The 18,647-nt window shown below is 42.2% G+C and overlaps 1 protein-coding gene across 13 annotated transcripts in view; it reads left to right on the forward strand.

Annotated features, from left to right (window-relative positions):
- The first annotated feature begins 7,377 nt into the window (after positions 1-7,377).
- N4BP2 (NEDD4 binding protein 2) overlaps positions 7,378-18,647 on the forward strand; it is a 46,567-nt gene continuing 35,297 nt past the window's right edge. For 2 of the 13 annotated variants that reach the window (XM_061583108.1, XM_061583109.1), the window contains exons 1-6: positions 7,378-7,632; positions 8,207-8,286; positions 9,047-9,155; positions 12,068-12,235; positions 15,235-15,463; positions 18,202-18,546. In XM_061583108.1, the coding sequence (XP_061439092.1) occupies positions 18,318-18,546 (229 nt within the window). In that variant the 5' untranslated portion in view covers positions 7,378-7,632; positions 8,207-8,286; positions 9,047-9,155; ... (1 more) ...; positions 15,235-15,463; positions 18,202-18,317. Of the gene's footprint in view, positions 7,633-7,666; positions 8,037-8,206; positions 8,287-9,046; positions 9,156-12,067; positions 12,236-15,234; positions 15,464-18,201; positions 18,547-18,647 lie in introns of those variants that run through there. The other 11 variants (XM_061583105.1, XM_061583106.1, XM_061583097.1 and 8 more) reach the window with 11 other exon arrangements.

Here is an 18,647-nt window from a genome sequence, read left to right on the forward strand (position 1 = left end):
TTCCAAATCCAACACCCACTGGGTCTCTGCCTTATCAGGATTCAGTCTCAGTTTGTTGGCCCTCATTCAGCTCATGACTGCACCCAGACCCTGGCTTAAATCATGCATAGCATCTCCTGATTCAGTTATTACTGAGAAAGAAAGCTGGGGGACATCAGCAAGCTGCTGGCACCCACCTATGAACACAGTGGGAAGCTGGAACACAGGAAAGTGAGCAGAACCAAATAGGAAAAGGTGCATGGAGTATGAACAAGTTTCGTGCAGACCCATTGAACCAATGCGTATTTCCACACACTACAGCAGGGATGGGGATCTTGTGGCCCTCCAGATGTTGGACTCCCAACTCCTCTCAGCCAGAATGGCCAATGGTCAGGGATGATGGGAACTGTAATTCAATGACATTTGGAAAGGCACATGTCTCCCACTGCTTGCATAAGGATATGAGAGAGAAAAACATGAAAATGTCACTCTAAAAATGTAATCAAGTCACCAGCACAAGCTCTTTGGAAACAAAATGGGGATGCTGATCCTTTACTACATAGCTGCTTATTATTCATTAGCCTGAAAAGTGCATTTGCTAAGCATACCAACCTCTGTCCTTGCATTAGCCTCTTCCTGATGTGTGTATGTGAGGCCCAAGACCATATAAATCAACTCATTCACGATAGGGAAAGATGAGTCATTTCTGAAGCTGTTCTCAAGTAAAGTATTAAAGTGGCTTTCCAACACTTGGGGTCTTGTTTCTGTTAGATATCAGTTTTCCACTTGAACATGAATACAGTATACAGTAGGGCCCCGCTTTACGGCGCTTTGCTAATGCGGCGGTCTCAATTAGGCGCAATTAGACTAAAGCCCCACTCATATGGCGCTTGTTCCACTTTTACAGCAGTTTTCAGGCATCGCACGCCATTCAATGAGTTCCGCTTTACGGCGGTTTTTGCTTTTCGGCAGGGGTCCAGAACATAACCCACTGTATGAGTGAGGCCCTACTGTATCTCATTTAAATATAGAACTGGTGATTGTTAGAATATGGAGTGTACTCTAGAGTTGCTTTTCCTCATCTTGTAGAGAGATACTACCCATATCTTTAAATAAGACATATAACGTGCCACCTATCTCTTTTCTCCATTGGACTCCTTGACCATGCTTTTTCCCTGCCTCTTGTAAGTATTGCTAACCACAGCATGAAAAAAGGTGATTGGAGAAAGGTGACTATGAAGAAGCAACTTAAGATTCCTGTGTGAGAAGAGAACCACTAAGGGAAGAGAATGAAAGGACCGGTAGCCTGCAGGTGGTGGTAGACTTCGAGATTCTCAGAGCATCTATTGATATTTGAAGTTCTCAGAGCATCTCTTGATACTGAAGGACTGCCTTGTCCATTATACACTGGCCAGATCACTTCGATCATCTGGAGGAGCCCTCCTGACTGCCCCATTGTTATTTGCATATAGTTTCTACACAAACCAAGCCTTTTAGTGTAAATGGCTCCAGTACATTGGAACACTGTTCCCACTGAAATTGAACAGGTAGCCACAATTCTGATATTTCACCTCCTGTTGAAAATGTTTGTTTTACGAAGCATTTTTAGACAGTTTGATTCAGTGTTGGGGCAGTATTCAATTACCGCATCCTGTCATGGCAAGGATTTCCACTTGCACATCTGGACTTCCCCATTTCTCCCCCTGAATGCCCTCAGGACCCTTCTCAAATCTGCTCCAGAGGGTTGGGGGAACCTCTAGAACAGATTTAGGGGTAAGCAGGAGGAGGAAAGGGGGAGAACATTCTGTTGCACAAGGAGAAATCCTTGTGCTGATGGAACAAGATACATTTGTTTTGTATTTATGATTCTCTAATGTAATGATGTTTCAGTGATTTTATTGTACACCACCATTTTTGAATGAACTGATGGATGAGAAATATTCTTATAAACATATTGTCATGTACACTCCAATCTGCTCAGTAAGAGATCCCAGGGATCTCAGCGCATACCTTGGGTTTGGTCTCCTTAGCCGAAGCGTCACTGGATGCTTGTGGTATGCCATTGTGATATACAGTTTTATTTATACGTAGATATAGGCTAAGCATAAGACAGAAGGTTCACAGTGTTAACACTCCCCACAGATCCTGCTTCGCATTAGGTTTCTTGGGGGGCTACCAAAGCCATAGCACAAAACACAAAATCAGGTTTGTCTCTCTTTCCAGTTCCAGTCCAAGACTGCCAGTTCTTTGTCCTCCTGCATGGACACACAGACATCACACACATGACTCTGTCTTTAGCCAAGGGAGCCATGAAGGCATACCCCTCCTCTGTCCATTTTCAGTTAATAGGTTCTCTGAGAACTGGTCACTCTTTAGTTATGCAAAGTGATACTTAACTGACTAGCCAGGGCAATTTACATAAGGAAGAAACTGGTCTGACCTCTTTTAATGGGCTCCCTTTCAGCAGGATCTAATTTCACACCTACAAGATAACAGGGTTGAAGGGATCCTTCAGAGGACATCCAGGCTGACCACCAAACCTATATTATAAAAGTCAGAAACAGAACCCATAACACAATAAATACCCTAAATCAGAGGTGAGGAAACTTTTAAAGCCCTTTTCAGACCCTTTTGGGCAACCTTCCAGGGCCCACATGCTACTGCTGGGTGGGGCCTACAGTTAAAGTGGGCAAAGCAACAAATGTTAATGTTACCTTTGTACAGTAGGCTAGTTTCTACACACTCACACACCCTCTCTAGAGGCATGATCAGAGTTCAAAGACACATTCTGGCCAGGCAAAAACAATCAAAGAGGGTGCAAAGTAGGGCTGGTGAAGGACATAGCCTGGGGAAAGGGTTTGGTCTGAGAAGAGTCCCAAGGGCCAAACAGAGAAGTCTGAAAAGCTGCATTTGGCCTCCAGGCCTGAGTTCCCTATGCTTACTCTGAATGATCTGGATACTCTGGATGTTGAATTAGGATCTGGAAGATCAGGGTTCAAATCCCCACTTGGCCATGAAATGGTGACCTTGGATCAGTCACCATCTCTCAGTTTAACCTAGCTCACAGGGTTGTGAGTATAAAATGGGAAATGGAGAACCATATAGAGTACCTTGAGCTCCTTGTGGGAAAGGTGGGTTATGTTATTATTATCATTATTAAACAATAACAACAGAAACTTATAAAAATGAGAAATCTCTCCAGAATGGGTCACCAACCTTTTTGGACCAGTGGGCACCAGTCACAAAGTTTTACAAATTTTGAGAAAGTGCTATGGGCACCAGTCACAAAATGGCTGCCATGGGAGGCATGGCATAACACAAAACTAGAGAATACAGTTATTGCTTCTGCCCCCTTCCATAGGCATGCTTGCTGTGGGAAGTCACCTATGTGTTGTTGGTCTTGATTGTGGAGATCACACAGTATTGATTTACACATGTATATAAAATGATGCTGTTGCTGTCTAATTATAGTGAGTATTCCACAGTACCAAGAGAAATATAAAAGATGTCCATACCACACTCACACACACAGCACATGTGTACATTCCACATAAACATAGAGCACAGACACACATGCATCTCTCATAAGCATACATTTCACATATACAGTCACACATACATCTCTTTCTCACACAGACCACACATACAAACAGAACAGTCCACTTCCACACATCTCCCTCCCTCTCTCACATACACCACACATGCATCTCTTCCACTCTTGCTCTCTGTCCAAGTGCATCTCTGTCTCTCATACACACACAGCATACTTGAACACCCCCCCATGGGTGAAGGAAGAGTCTGCCATTTAAATAACAAATTGACTCCCTGAAAAAACACAAAAAACATTTTTCCCACAAAAAAATCCCCCAAAATACATGAGGGCCATTTACCTGGCACCCATAGGTACCAGGTTGGCAATCCCTGCCCCAGAAGGTTGTTCAAAGATTGTTGGGGGATTGTTCAAAACCACAATAACAGAAGCTCAGCTAGAATGTATATCGCAGATTAGGAAAGGTACCAGCAGAGCCAAGAGGATGCCAATGTGGTTAACTAGCAGAGTCAAGGGAGATATCAGAGGCAAGAAGACTTTCAGAAAATAGAAGTCTTGTGCAAATGAGAATGGAAAGGAATACAAAGGGGGTGAAGTGCAAGCATAATAAGAGATGCCAAAAAAGGGGAGGTTGAAGAGCACATTGCCAAACACATAAAGACCACCACCAACATCTTTAAATACTTACCAGCTAGGGAGGTGGTTGGGCATTTGGCTGAAAATGGTGTGTCAAAGGAGGAAAAAAAGATTGCAGAGAAACTGAATGAATTATTTGCATTTGCCTTCACAGTAAGATCCCTGTGCCTGAACTAATTTTCTTGGGAAAGAGGTTTGAGGAACTGAGGCAGACAGTGGTGAAAAGAGACAAAATTGTAGGCCATACTGACAAAGTAAAGACTGACAAATCTCCCGATCTCGATGACACCCCAAAATTCCCAAAGAACTCAAAAGTAAAATTGTTGATTTTCTAATAAAGACGTGTAACTTGTCCCCAAGATCAGCCTCAATACCTGAGGAATGGAAAGTGGACAGTGTAACACCAATTTTTAGAAAGGGATAGAGAGGGAATCTGGAAAATTACAAGTAAAATTGATGGAAAGCATTATTACAGAATTAGCAAGCATATAGAAGAACAAGTCCTGCTTTCTCATTTTTTTTAATAGCACTTAAAAAATGTCAAGAAGCATATAGACAGAAGCGATCCTGTTGACATTCAGTACTTACACTTTCAAAAAGGGTTCGAGAAATTACTTCACCAAAGCTTTCTGAGTAAACTTTAGTAGTCATGGACTAATGTAAATGTACTGCCTTCAAGTCAATTCTGACTTATGGTGACCCTATGAATAGGGTTTTCATGAGGCTGAGAGGCAGTGACCAGGGCTGTGGAGTCGGAGTCATGGAGTCAGAAGCAATTTTGGGTGGAGTCGGAGTCGGTAGAAATGTACCGACTCTGACTCCTTCATAAATGGCAAATGTATATTAACTAGTAATAACAAATTTACTGTAGTAAAATGGTAGCACAAGGCATTTCATCACCACCACGTGAATCCAGAGCTTGGAAAAGTTACTTTTTTAAACTACAACTTCCATCAGCCCCAGGGATTGGGCGCGCGCATGCACACACACACACACACACACACGGATTCCCAACCCTCCCCAGAGATGGACGAATGGACACCTACCAGGCGATCCCAAACACATACACAGGGACACCTAAACACCCACAGACAACTCCCCAGATAGCCCTCCACCCTGCAAGCAAATGGCCCCCCACCCCACAGGGATAGGGTCCCATGCAATCATGGTTGAAATGGACTGCCTTCAAGTCGATTCTGACTTATGGTGACCCTATGAACAGGGTTTTCATGGTAAACGGTATTCTGACGGGGTTTACCATTGCCTTCCTCTGAGGCTGAGAGGCAGTGACTGGCCCAAAGTCACCCAGTGAGCTTCATGGCTATGTGGGGATTCAAACCCTGGTCTCCCAGGTCGTAGTCCAACACCTTAACCACTACACCACACTGGCGGTTATTTTCAATTGATTATCCTGCTGCTCCATAAAGTAAAGTCAGGGGTTACTTATTTTCTACCCGCTCCACTTTCAGTTCTTAACCCTTCATAACAGCTTCTTTCATACCACCTTTCCCCTGGTGCAATACTATAATTGAGTTTAACTCAATAAACATATGGATGATGTTGTGCACATCCCAGTCTGAGTGGGGAGAGACCCTGCACTTACCCAGGGTTTGGTTTCCTTGGAATGAAGGTTGGAATGTGCTATCTTTATGAGATATGGTTTATTTACACATATACAAAACCTGAGCTTAAGATGGAGGGGTTCACAGCATTAACTGTCCATCAGATCTTTCCCCCAAAACCCATAGCATACAGACAGCAAGCCAGCCTCTCCATACGTTTTCAGCTCCCAGCCTTTCCTCAGACTATACACAGACACACAAACTACTTCCTTGCTGGGGGGGGGGGGAGAGAGAGGTCTTTCTCCTGAAAGAATTCTTATGGCCCACATTGCTTGATCCTTACACATGGTAATGAGGGCACTTGATAGACTTGGCTGAATCCATTAACTTATGAATGGAACTAGTATGACCAGCAGAGTAGGTTTCTTCCTTTGCAGTCCTCAAATCAGAAGCTGGAAAGGGCATTCATAGAATTCATCCCTCTCAACCCTCAATCCCATAACAATAATTTCCTAACTCAACGAATATATGGATAATTTCCTAATTCATTCAAGAAGCATGTATTAAAAACAAAAACAGACAAGAAAGCATATAGTCTTTCAAATTGTTGTTGTTGTTATGTGCCTTCACGTCGATTACAACTTATGGTGACCCCATGAGTCCGCAACTTTCTGTAGCATCTGTCATCATGAGCCACCCTGGTCAGATTCTTTCAAATAACATGAGAAAAATCCTAAGCTATAACCACTTTACAAAGATTTAACTTCCCTTTAGGTCTTATATATATTATAGAAATCTATCCACCTTCTTGGAATTCAAATAATTCTATAAGAATGAAACAAGTTCATTGATCGAGTATGAAAAGGGAGAAAAAAACTTAGGTTGCAATCCAATAAATCTACTCAGAAGTAAATTCTATTGGGTTCAATGGGACTTACTCCCAGGTAAGTGTGTACTGGATTGCAGCCTTAGTTCAGTTCTGCTTTAGGGTCAGTTCAATCAGCTGCTTTGAAAAGCCTCTTCTATTAGCAAAACAATACAGAGAGCTGCCTTTCATTAAGGTTATCTGTCACATTGCTTTCAGCTCAGTAAATTTAAGGTGACTTCTCATAATTGATCGTCTCTGGATGTCTTCTTTTAATCACACCAGCAGTTTCCCCCGTTCTTTCCTCAACAAACAAGAAAAATATGAAAGGGTTCCTCCCAGCACCAAGCTGCAAAAGTTAGCTCTTCTTATCAAGCCGTTTGCCCGTGGATCTTTCAGTAATTCAGTCATTTTCAGAAACACGAGCAAGGTCCACTCCGCTTTCTCCACAGCAGGCAATTTCAGATAGTTTAACAATTGTCTCATCTACTTTCCTCGCTCACATCAGATTTAGGCGGGATCTGTGTCTCATTAACTCTCGCAATGCTGTCCACAAAACAGCTCGGATGTCAGATCATTCGCTGCTAGACCAAAAAGGCAAAATTCAATAGTGTCTCCTCTTGCTCAGTCGCCCGAGAATTTAACGGGAAAACCCGAGGATTCTTCCCACCTCCTCTTCCTTCGTCTTTGCCTCGGCTCCACCCGCTCCTAAAAGAAGACAAGTCCGTCCAGCCCTGCAGGGAGTTTGGAAAAGCAGCGGCTGACAGAACTTGCCAAGCAATCAACTCTTGCCGCGATAAATTGACGCTCCTCCTAAGTTGCAGTTCTCCGGCCAGCCGGAGAGCGGCATTGTGATCCCGTGAGGCGCCTGAGGCCTACCTGTCCCTCAGCCTCTCAACCTTCCCCAACTCCCGTTCGGAAACCGCCGCGGCGGAGACAACACTGGGGCGGAGGAATAAAGTGGCTACCGCCGTGACTACAGCTCTACCAACGCGAGCTGAAGGGAGAGAGGCTGGCAATTGGCTGGCCAGCTGGCCTAGGTGAGAGAGAGAGAGGAACCTGGTCGCGGCTTTTGTCTGGTCAGCCACTCCACAGTCACCTGGAGCGAACTATGGGGCCTTATTCCGCCCGCTTTAGAGGTTGGGCAGGGAAATACATAAACAAACAACGAATAGGACTGACGGTTTCTTCTCCCGTTTAGTTTTATCAGGCTCGTGAGCTCTCTTCATTCAGAGCGGGCTTCGTGGTTTTTGTTCCCCCTTTCTAGATGTAGGAGCAAGCCTTGCTTCAGACTGTGGCTCCCTTGGGCCCGGAACTTGTTTTTAGCGCCGTAGCTCAGCGCTGGGGCACACGGGATAATTGAGAAACGTCTCTGAGGATGGCCAGGATTTCTGTGCCTTCACGCCTGAATAACTATAGATCGACCGACCGACCGAAACCTGAGGTGCAGGGCTTCCATATTTAAATGAGATGGGTGGCTTCCAGGCAGGCGGTTTAAAAAAAAAAGGAGTGTACAGTAGAAAGGCGGAATGTTTATGTCCCTTTTCCTCCCCAGCATCGTGCTGAGACGTATTCTTGTTTTTCTTCTTCTTTCTTTTATATTCTGGTGTTTAGATTTCACAGCGTAAGCACTTCATAAATAAGTCTGCAATTCTGTACGTTTACTTATCTAGGAGTAAGACCTATTGAACTCGGTGAGTTTTATTTCTGAGTAGACATATATAGCGCTTGCATTGTAAGAGCGGTAAACAAAACAATAGTGTCAGACTCAATGAGTATAAAGTAGAAGGTGGGGGTACCAGAACTAAGAGAAATGGGGGGGGACTAAGGATGTAGCCCTAAGTACACCTACTAGAGAGCATGTCTCATTGAGTTCAGTAGAGCTTTCTTCTGAATAATCATGGTTACACTGAATTAGTGTGTTAAAAAACAACCCAACAACACAAACATGCAACCCCTGTCAGTAACGAAGTCTGGAAAGTAGAAGAGATGGACAAATGCTGCAGTATTTAGTTGTTGTTTATGTGTTTTGTAGAAAGTTTTTTGGCTTGTTTGGATCACTTTTGATTCCAATTGGTTCAGTTCAAGATACTTGAAGCTGTCATCCTAGATTTGTGTACACACCATAGGGGTAGTTTCTGCATGTCCCTTGTATAGAAGAGGGGGGCTCTTCTCCCTTGATAGATTCTTTCTTCCTCTATCCTTTGCTTAGGACACATCCAGATAGCCCTAATTTTGTGAATCTGGCATGCTGGTCTAACCAAAGTTGTGCCACTTGAATTTTTGCCACATCCATTTGTCCTGGGTGAGGGCTGAAAGAATCCCAGCCCCCAATCTGGATGGAAGAAAAACTATTGATTTTGGAGCTGCTGGGGGGGAAATGGTTAAGAAACAGCTTAGAAGGATATTGGGGCGTTGGGACAGTATGAGCATACCTTTTCCCCATCTGCTCAGCTTGCAGATTTGTAAATCAACAGTCAATTACAAAATACGCCATATGCCTCCAGTCTATACTCTTCATAAGGAAAGTGACCCTGGAAAGGTTTTGTTGCTGGGGAACGTGGTAAGTATCAACAGTGTTTTAAGTTCATGCTGCTTGCTTAGCGACTAAAGAAAAGGTTCTAACTAAAGATGTAAAATGTCTTGTAATTCTGAAGCCAAGATTTAAAAAAAATCTTGTATTTATTTTGAGAAGAATTGAAATATATACATTGCTTACTTTCTTATAAATTCTAATCTTGCCTTGTATGTTTAAATCATAAAATGTATCATGTATATCTTAGTACTTAAAACTGTATTTAGTATATTTAAGACATTTAGAAGTGTTAATATCTTATTTTTAGTCAAACAATAATTATAAACACTCCTAGTGTTGCAAGCTGCTGTAGCCTAAGGTACAGTGCAACCTTATCCTATCTTCTCAGAAGTAAATCCCACTGAGTATAGCAAGATATATTCCCAGTTAACTATATTTTAGATTAAAGCCTAAGTATATCTTAGGTTTTTGTCATTTCAGAAAATAGGAAAAAGAGTAAAATAAAAGTTGAAAACTACATCTTCAGTACAACTGGTATTGATGTTCTTGTTTGTTGGGTGTAAATATTGTTATAGGAGTGGGGGGTTGGTTTGGATGAAATTTTTGGGTCCCCTCCAAGCCTGTGATTTTGTATATGTAAGATGGTAGCATGTAGTAGAAGTAACTGCTTAATAATCTCTTTATTAAGTTAATGGCCCTAGCTGACCCTCTTAAGTGTCCTTTTTACATGTCTAAAGAGTTGGTTTAGTATAGATGTGTTCAGGAGAAACAACTAACTAGTGATGTCTCCAGAAGGAAGGGATGGGCTTCCCTCCACACCTGTAGATGCCACATCATCTTAGGGCATGGGGTGGGGAGCTTCCGCCCTGGGGCCAAACTTGGCATGCCAGACCTCCCCATTTGGCCCACCAGGTAGGGAACAGGTAAGAGGAACAATTGGGAGTTTAAAGTGGGCGCCTGATTGTTCCTTTGTTGGAGCAAGGCACGCTCCCAATCACCCATCAGCTGATGGGCAGTAGGAATGTGCCTTGCTGGGGGGGGGCGGGTGAAGCAGATTCTGTTCAATGGGAAGTGCTTTTCCCTCCCATGGTAGTCTGTGAAGCCACCCCATGTGGCTTCTTTCCACCTCCAACATAGGAGGTGGAAAGGAGTGTTGGATATGTGTGTACGTGCGTATGTGCCTCACATGAGTGGAAGAGCAAAAACTGTAGTTATGGGGTTAATCCAGCCAGGGTGAGCACCAAGGACGTTGGCAGGCAGCTGTGCCCAGCAAGGCCAGTCTTATCTACAAAAGGCTGGAGAGAAACCGAAAGAAGCTCTGTGGGGGAAGAAGTTCTTGCTAGGGAGGTGTTGTAATTGTGAAGGGAAGAGAAAAGCCTTGTATGCTGTTTTGCTACTTTAATGTCCAAAGTAAAGGGCTCTTAAACAAGTTCTCTGTCTGTGCTTGGATTTCTTGAACGTCTTGCTGTTCACCTGTAAAGACCCGGACATGCAATTCCACACGCACCAACAAGAAGTTGCGATCCTCCCTGCTGTTCACCTTTGCATCTCCAGCATCAGAGATGGAGGGAGGTTTACAAAGCCTCTTCCCGTGCTCCCCCCTTCAACCTCCAATGACCCAGGTTGAAAGGGGGAGCATGGGATGGGCTTTGTAAGCCTTTCCGTGCTCCCCCTTTAAGCCTTCGATGTTGGAATTTTGACAGGTGGGAGGGTCAACCCACTTGTCAATCATGTGACATAGGTTTCCCTACAGAGTGGGCTGGCCCCAGAGCCCAAAAGGTTCCACACCCCTGTCCTGGGGTAGAAGAACAATAGGCTGGGGCTAGTCTCATCTGGAGCTGGGAAGAGGTATCGCCTTCCTGGAAACCTAACAGGGAGCAAGATCTGTTGGAGTGTTAATCCTGTGAGTTCTTCCATCATATTCTCACTCTGTATCAGTCTATCTAAAATGAAATATACTAGGGGCTTTGCCCTGAGCTCTTCATGCAGCAATCTCACATACATATACACATAAGGACTCCCAAACACACACAGGGACTCCCAGTCACACACACATAGGGACTCCCAAACACACACACACACACACACACGGATTCCCAACCCTCCCCAGAGACGGACGAATGGACACATTCACATACCAGGCGCTCCCAAACACATACACAGGGACACCTAAACACCCACAGACAACTCCCCAGATAGCCCTCCACCCTGCAAGAAAATGGGCCCCCACCCTACAGGCAACTCCCAAAATGCTCCCCTGGCACTTGCTGCCATCCTGTTCAGGCAGCTTACTGGCCTCCTGCCTGTCCAGGCTGCTGTTGCTGCCCTGCCTGAGCTGCTTACCTGCCTCCCATGATGTTGCTGCTGCCTGCTCACTCACCCCCTATTTGCTTACCCCTCACCTGCCATCCTTGCTTCCCTCACTGACACCTTGTTTGCCTGCTGTCCTGCCACTGTGCCCCACCCCCATATGTGATAGTTTACAAAAATATTACTGTACAGTAGGGCCCCGCTTACTGGCGTTCTGTTTTTCGGTCCTTTCCGCTCATGCGGCGGCTTTCAATTCAGGGAAATTCCCCGTTTTAAAGCTGATTTTGCGCTTTTACGGTGTTTTGCGACATTTTCGCGTCATTTTTGCGTGACGCGGCCCATTATAGTCAATGGGTTCCGCTTTATGGGGATTTCTGCTTTACGGCGGGGGCCTGGTCCCTAACCCGCCGTATTAGCGTGGCCCTACTGTATAAGGTTAGATTAGATCAGTGATTCTCAAACGGTGCGCCGGGGCACACTGGTGGCGCTGCAAGAGGTGGCTAGGTGTGCCGCGAATATTATGAAAGTATGTTATTATTAAGTTATTTTTATTCATAGTTTAAAATATATTAATATATTTTTAATTTTGTACATGAAGTGCGCCAGAATTTTTTTTATATATTTTACAGTGCACCGCGAACCAAAAAAGTTTGAGAACCACTGGATTAGATAGATTAACCCAAGGATGTTATGCTGCAATTCACTTGGCTGCCAGCAGGTGGTGCTGTGAACTACTGTGTGATGATGGACTTCTGAGAGCTAATGGGCCAGCAGAGGAGGAAGACAGACAGGCTTTGGTGAGGGGAGTTGGTGGGGTAGGCAGGGTTGATAAGTGAAGGGTGTGTAAATGAAATCATATTGCAAAGACACTGCAATCTGCAGTGACCTTCATTTCAAGGAAAATGAAACCGAGGTATGTTCTTGAACCCCTGAAATCTTTCACTGCTTGGAGATTGGGACTTTGTGTATATATACAGAGAACAGGAAAAATTCTGTATGTTGCCTTCTAATGAAGTAGCTTCACAATTTTTTCTTCTAAAAATTGGCAAGATGATAGTGAGCTTGTTTGTATTCAAGTACCTGCCTGAAAAATTTGTTTGTGGTTGAAAAACAATTACAAAGAAAGAAAGCTATTTCATAAACAAAGCAAGCTGCCTTAGGTCAGACCATTGGTTCATCTAGCTCAGTGTAGTCACTACACTGGGTGGCAGCTGTTCTCCTGGGATTCAGTGAGGAGGTGGTTTTCTCAGCCCTTCTTGCAGATGCCAGGCTTTTATATGCAAAGGATATGCTCTACCATTGTGCTAGGGCCTCAGTGGTGGAACCTATCCTTTAATAATTTAACTTTATTAAATTTTCTTTAAATGTTGTGCAAAGAACAAACATTGTAGTCTATGTTGGGAAGACAGTATTTAATATTATAACTGATTTGCCAGGTTATAGACCTTTGAACCCAAATGAGTGTGTTATTGAAAATTTATACCCCACCTGCTGTCAAGCTGGTTTATAGAAATATCACAAACATATCACAGTTCTGTTTTTAAAACTTTGTAAGGTGCATCTACGTTATTCTAAACCAGCATGAATAAGTAAATAGACTGCAGGCCAAACCAGAACATAGAATACCATGGAGATCATAACCCTAAAAAATGTAAATGTACTGCATTCAAGTTGATTTTGACTTATGGTGACCCTATGAATAGGGGTTTCATGAAGCTGAGAGGCAGTGACTGACCCAAGGTCACCCAGTGAGCTTCATGGCTATGTGGGGATTCGAACCCTGGTCTCCCAGGTCGTAGTCCAACATCTTAACCACTACACCACCACTCATTAAAAAAAAGAACTCTTTGCCAGTAAGCTGGCCTGGTAGGCCTGTCTTGATGGGTTTTTGTAAATTCAGTTGTTTCTGAAAAAAAGTCATGCCCCGCTCAGGGATTTTTGTCTTAAACCAAATAAATAGTCCACCAGTCTTGATGAGATTAGAGTCTATGTAGATAATTTGTGACATAGATGTAATACAGTAGGGCCACGCTTACCGGCGCTCCGCTTACCGGCGCTCCGCTAATGTGGCGCCTTTCTTCCCCTGTTTTAAAGCCGATTTTGCCACGTTTGCGGCATTTTTGCGCAATGCGCCCCATTAAAGTCCATGGGATTCCACTTTACGGCGATTTCCGCTTTACGGCAGGGGTCCGGAACAGAACCCGCCGTATAAGCGGGGCCCTACTGTAAGGGGTTGTCATAGTTTTCTTCCATTTCTTTTTTCAGATTGAGTTAGAAGCTACCTTTCAACAACAACAGAATCAACTGTACCATTTTAGGAACATACTAGATTTTAGCAGATATATTACTTTTGCACCTTTCCAAACTATTTATTAATATATCATGAAGTGTAAAAAAACCCCAGAAATATAGTGGCAGTCACCAAAATCATTCCTGGACGTCCTATGTTCTGTTGCATTCACTGTCTGCCCGTGGCTGGACATATTTCCCTTCCCCACTGCTGATTAGGACTCCCCACAGCAAAGGATTGGGCCAGTCACTGTGTCTGCCTCAGCGTTTTCATTGGATACACCTAGAGTGGAAATGGGGTTGATGGCCAATCACTTCTGAAGTCTGTATGAAGCTGACTTCAAGGTAAACTGTGCTGGAGCTGTAACTTCCAAGTTTTTGGAATAAAAAGGGGCAGAGTTTGACTAGCATTGTATATCCCCACATTGAGAAAATGGAAGTGGAGGCACACTGAAGCCAGCAGGACTGCAAGTGTGTCTCTAGAGTCTGTCTATCCCAGGTTGCATGTGGCTTGGCTCTTTTCCATGAGCCATCTGAATCTGTTTGCTAATCAGATCCCTCTCTGCAAGTAGAATCACTTTTAATTTAATTAAGAGATTTTAAGCCAGGCTTTCTGGACTCACTGCCATCACAAGATAGTTTACAAAACTCTAAAACTCATAAAAATACAATTACAAAAACCAAAAAAATAGCAGCAGCTAAAGATTTTTTCAGGTACAGCACAATTTAGCCATTGGATAAATGTGTCTGCAAAGTTTTTTTTAAAAGACCAGCAGTGATGAGACCATGCATATCTACCTGCAAAGGGAGTTCCAAAGCTGTTGGGCCACCACTAAGAAGGTCCTGTTCAAAGTACCCACTAGCCTAATATCTCTCAGTAGAGAGCAGGGCTTCTGATGCTCATCTTAATGCTTGGGCAGGCTTATACAGGTAGGTGTAGGTGGTCTTTCAGATAATATGATCTCAATCTGTTTTGTCTTTAAAGACCAAAACCAGTACCATGAATTGGGCCCACAAATGAATAGGCTGCTAGCGTACATGATACAGAATAGATATGATATGATATGAGTGCCCAGCTCTCACCAAGTATTCTAGCTCCTGCAATTTTCATGCCTCTCCAAAGCTTTACCTATCAGAGGTTATGGTGAGCTTAAAATGCCCCTTTTACTCTGTGGAAGGGCTGAATGCCATTGCAAAAAGCAGTAACAGAGCATCTTGAATGAGAATGTTAGGCCAAGGAGAAATATGACTGTAGTTATCAAAGAATGCATAAAAACAATAAATATAAGATGGTAGGAAGATTTACATTCCACTGCTGAAAGTAAACAACTGATAATCATCTTTATCTACAACTAAGATACCCAGAACTGAACTGGCAATGACAGCACACATTCTAGACCCTGGCAAGTAAAAAAATAAAATACAAATCCACCTCTGTATATTCCAGTATACTCTGACTTTACTTGCATCTGAATTCTGAGTCTGTTGCTGATTTTTCTTTTTCTAGGTTAATGAACCCATCATGAAGATGATCAAAGGGTGCAGCAGACTCTGGACTGGGTGATGCACAGATGATGCAAACAGAGGTGTGGGCTAATGTAGCTACCAAAGTTCTTAGCAGTCTGTATCTGGTGTCAAGTTTGTTTTGGCCTTTAAGTCACCAGAAACAGATGAAGTGTAGAAATAGGGGACCAGATGAATCTTTCTTTTTCCAAGTTATAAGCATGCTCCTGAAAGTGAGTAAATATTTGCATCTTTAAAACTTTTATGTTTGGCTTTCACAAAATTTGTGTTTAATTCCTAAAGCACCAAATGTTGTATTTGTTTGGCCGTCCTATCTTCTGTGTACCCTGTACTAAATAGTATGTGCTTTAGTATAGATATTTGTTGTTGCAGCCACTGATGTTGTGAATAATCCTGAGAAGTTGACAGTTTTATGAATGCTTTATAAAACCTGGATTTAAAATAACTGCAATACAACTCAAAATTTGGGCACTACTGAATTTTGTAAAGTTTGTGTTTATTATGACTTGTGACAACTTGATAGGATGAAGAGTGTAACAACCTTTGCCAATGAAAACAGAGGATAACAAAATGGACAGCAAGTGAGAGGCTTGAGTGTCCTCCCTTCCTTTCTGGTGCAGCTGGAATGAGGAGATTAGAAGCATCTGCTTACTGCTTTAAATTAACCATAATTGCTGGTTTGGCTGTAAACATGTTTGATCATCATTTATTTCAATAAACTATAGCTTTAACTAACCAGTTTGGCCTGGTTCAGCCACAACAACAACATGCAGGTAGTTTAAAGCAAGAAACAGATGCTTCCCTTCTCCTCCTTGCAGCTGCATTGGGAGGTAAGAAAGAGAATGTCCAAGCCCGTGGCTGAAATAGACTCATTCCTATAATGCTAAACTATGGTTTAATGTTACAATCTGACCTGGACCACTGAGATTTAAGGTAGAACAAGTTATTTTTTGCTCATTCCTCCTCCAATTCCATATTGCTTTGTACAAATTCTTTTAATTTTTTTCTTAGTCTGTGTGTCCTGTAAGGTTTACTATTTCTTATAGCACAAGCCTATACATAGTTCAATGGGCATACTCCTAGGTAAATGAGTATATGGGGTTATGGTCTTAGAGATCTTTTTCTACCTTGGATCAAATTATTTAGACTGGAAGCACAGTTGAGCAAAAAAATTCATAATGTAAGTGAGAAGGTGTGGAAAAGAATGTGCCTTTTAAGAAAGCTGGCGAACCTTTGTTAGGCACTTTAAGATTCTATGAAATTTTTTAAAAATCTAAATGGAGACTGGTGGCATTTTCTTTGAGCCTTGAAACAATAATTGCAAGAAGAGAAGAGCAGTTTTAGCATTGTTCAAAATCATGGCAAACTTTAGAGAAATTTGTGCAGATTAAAGGCTTCTGCATTTGGAATATAAAATGATCAAAATATAGTATTGAAACTTCGGCATTGAAGAGACACTTTTTATTAGGAAAGGAAATTTCTTCTGAGAAGAGAGCTTTTGAACCCATCTATGGAAAATAAAAAATAGTTCATTATGAACAGGTAGTGACATTATTTCAGTAAAAATTAGGAGGGGTGGGAACTATTGGCAGTAACAGTTAACATCTTATTACTCATGAACACTAAGGGGTTTTCTTTTTAGCAGTTTCAAATGGGAACTTTTAGTAGAAAGCCTCAATTTGGTACAATTAATCACAATGTAGGTGGAATAGCTGCCAAGCTAATATGTTCTAACTCTAGCTATAGAACCTTTCAGACTCCACTTTAAATCTTTGCTGCTTCTCCTCTCTCTCTGCCCCCCCCACCCAGTTCTTGCAATTGCAGTGACTCCTGGAAAATCATCCGCGAGAAATTTACTAGAGAAAGATCTACTGTATATTTTGCATCTGGTGACATAACAGGAAACAAACGTGTTACTTGGAAATCAGCTGCTGCCTCTTGATAACAGTAGCATAAAGAGTTTAAAATATTTTATTCTGAGTATCATGTGATTTTTTGTGTGGCATTCATGCTCCATTTATCCCATACTTTCATGTCTTTTCTTCTGTGGTTTGCCTTCACCATTTGTTCAGATCTGCTTTGTTTCTAATATCTGTCTTTCTCTATATGTCTGAGATCACTTTACTTTGCGTACAATACAGGTAATTTCTAAGGTCTCTATATTTCTATTGTACATGGTCATGAGTATAAAAACATAGTTGCTGCTCATGAGTGCAGTTTACCAGGAACTGCTGCTGCACAACATTAATTGCAATGAAGTTTGTGTAGGGTGTTGTCTGTTAATATCTGATGTTGCACAAGTGGATCTCCAGTGATATATTGGGAATTTGGACTCCCACTTACATGTGAGGTAGGCCAGGCAGGAAGAGGCAGGGAAACCTCTATTAAGAACCTGAAGGAAACATCCTATTTGTCCTTTTTGTCCATGTGAAAGCTTAAACTGTTTTTAATGAGAGGTATGCTATTTTCCTATGAGATCAAGTCTAATTTTCAGCGGTAAACTGTTTAGAAATCATGAAGCTGCTTTTCACAGAGCTCTGACACATCAGTACTGATTTCCACGGGTAAGGGAGGATGACTGTCATTATTTTTATTATTTACATACAGTTTTAATGTAAAGAGTAGTGTACGGTACTTACCTCACAGATCTTGTGAGGTTGGTCATGCTGTTATCCATTTTACAGATACAGATCTGAGATTGAGTGAGTTTTTCCAAGATCACAGAGCAATTTGAGCACAAGTTCCCATTATCCAGATTAAGCAGTTTATCCACCGTGGCCCAAACATTGTCTTTTCTTAAAAATATCAGTCATGTTTTTCACTTACAATTTAGAACTAGCTTTTGGAGTTTAACAAATTAAGGTAAGGATTTCAAATCTTTTATGTATACCAAAGTGTTTGAAAAAAGATGACTCAATTGCATGTTTTAAAATGTTTGTCTCCATTCTAGGTTTGCTCTTTTTGATCTGGGTATGTTGTCTGTACAAATGATATCCTGCTGTTTGTGACATACTCAGCATTATGTCGACAAAATAAAACACAAAGGAAAATTTATTTAGGAGAAAAATGCCAAAGAAAAAGAAAAATCTTGGTGTGAGCCCATCAAGAAAGAGCATAAACTCAGAGACAACGGCTGCTATGGCTGCAGACTTGGTACCTTCTTCAGTAGATCTAACAATGTTGCAAGCACCACATGGGACTGATAAAGAAGAACTCTTCAGCAGTCTTTCAGAAATGTTTTCTGACTTGGATCCCACTGTCATTTACATGGTGCTTTCTGAATGTGATTTCAGAGGTAAATCAGATTCTGTTAATTTTGTCAACATTTGTGTTTACTTCAGTGATAATGATTTTCCAGCTTTTTTCTTCAGTAACTGTACATGGTGTATGAATACT

This window comes from Rhineura floridana, chromosome 9 (assembly GCF_030035675.1).
Source record: "Rhineura floridana isolate rRhiFlo1 chromosome 9, rRhiFlo1.hap2, whole genome shotgun sequence".
In the NCBI taxonomy this organism is placed as follows: domain Eukaryota; kingdom Metazoa; phylum Chordata; class Lepidosauria; order Squamata; family Rhineuridae; genus Rhineura; species Rhineura floridana.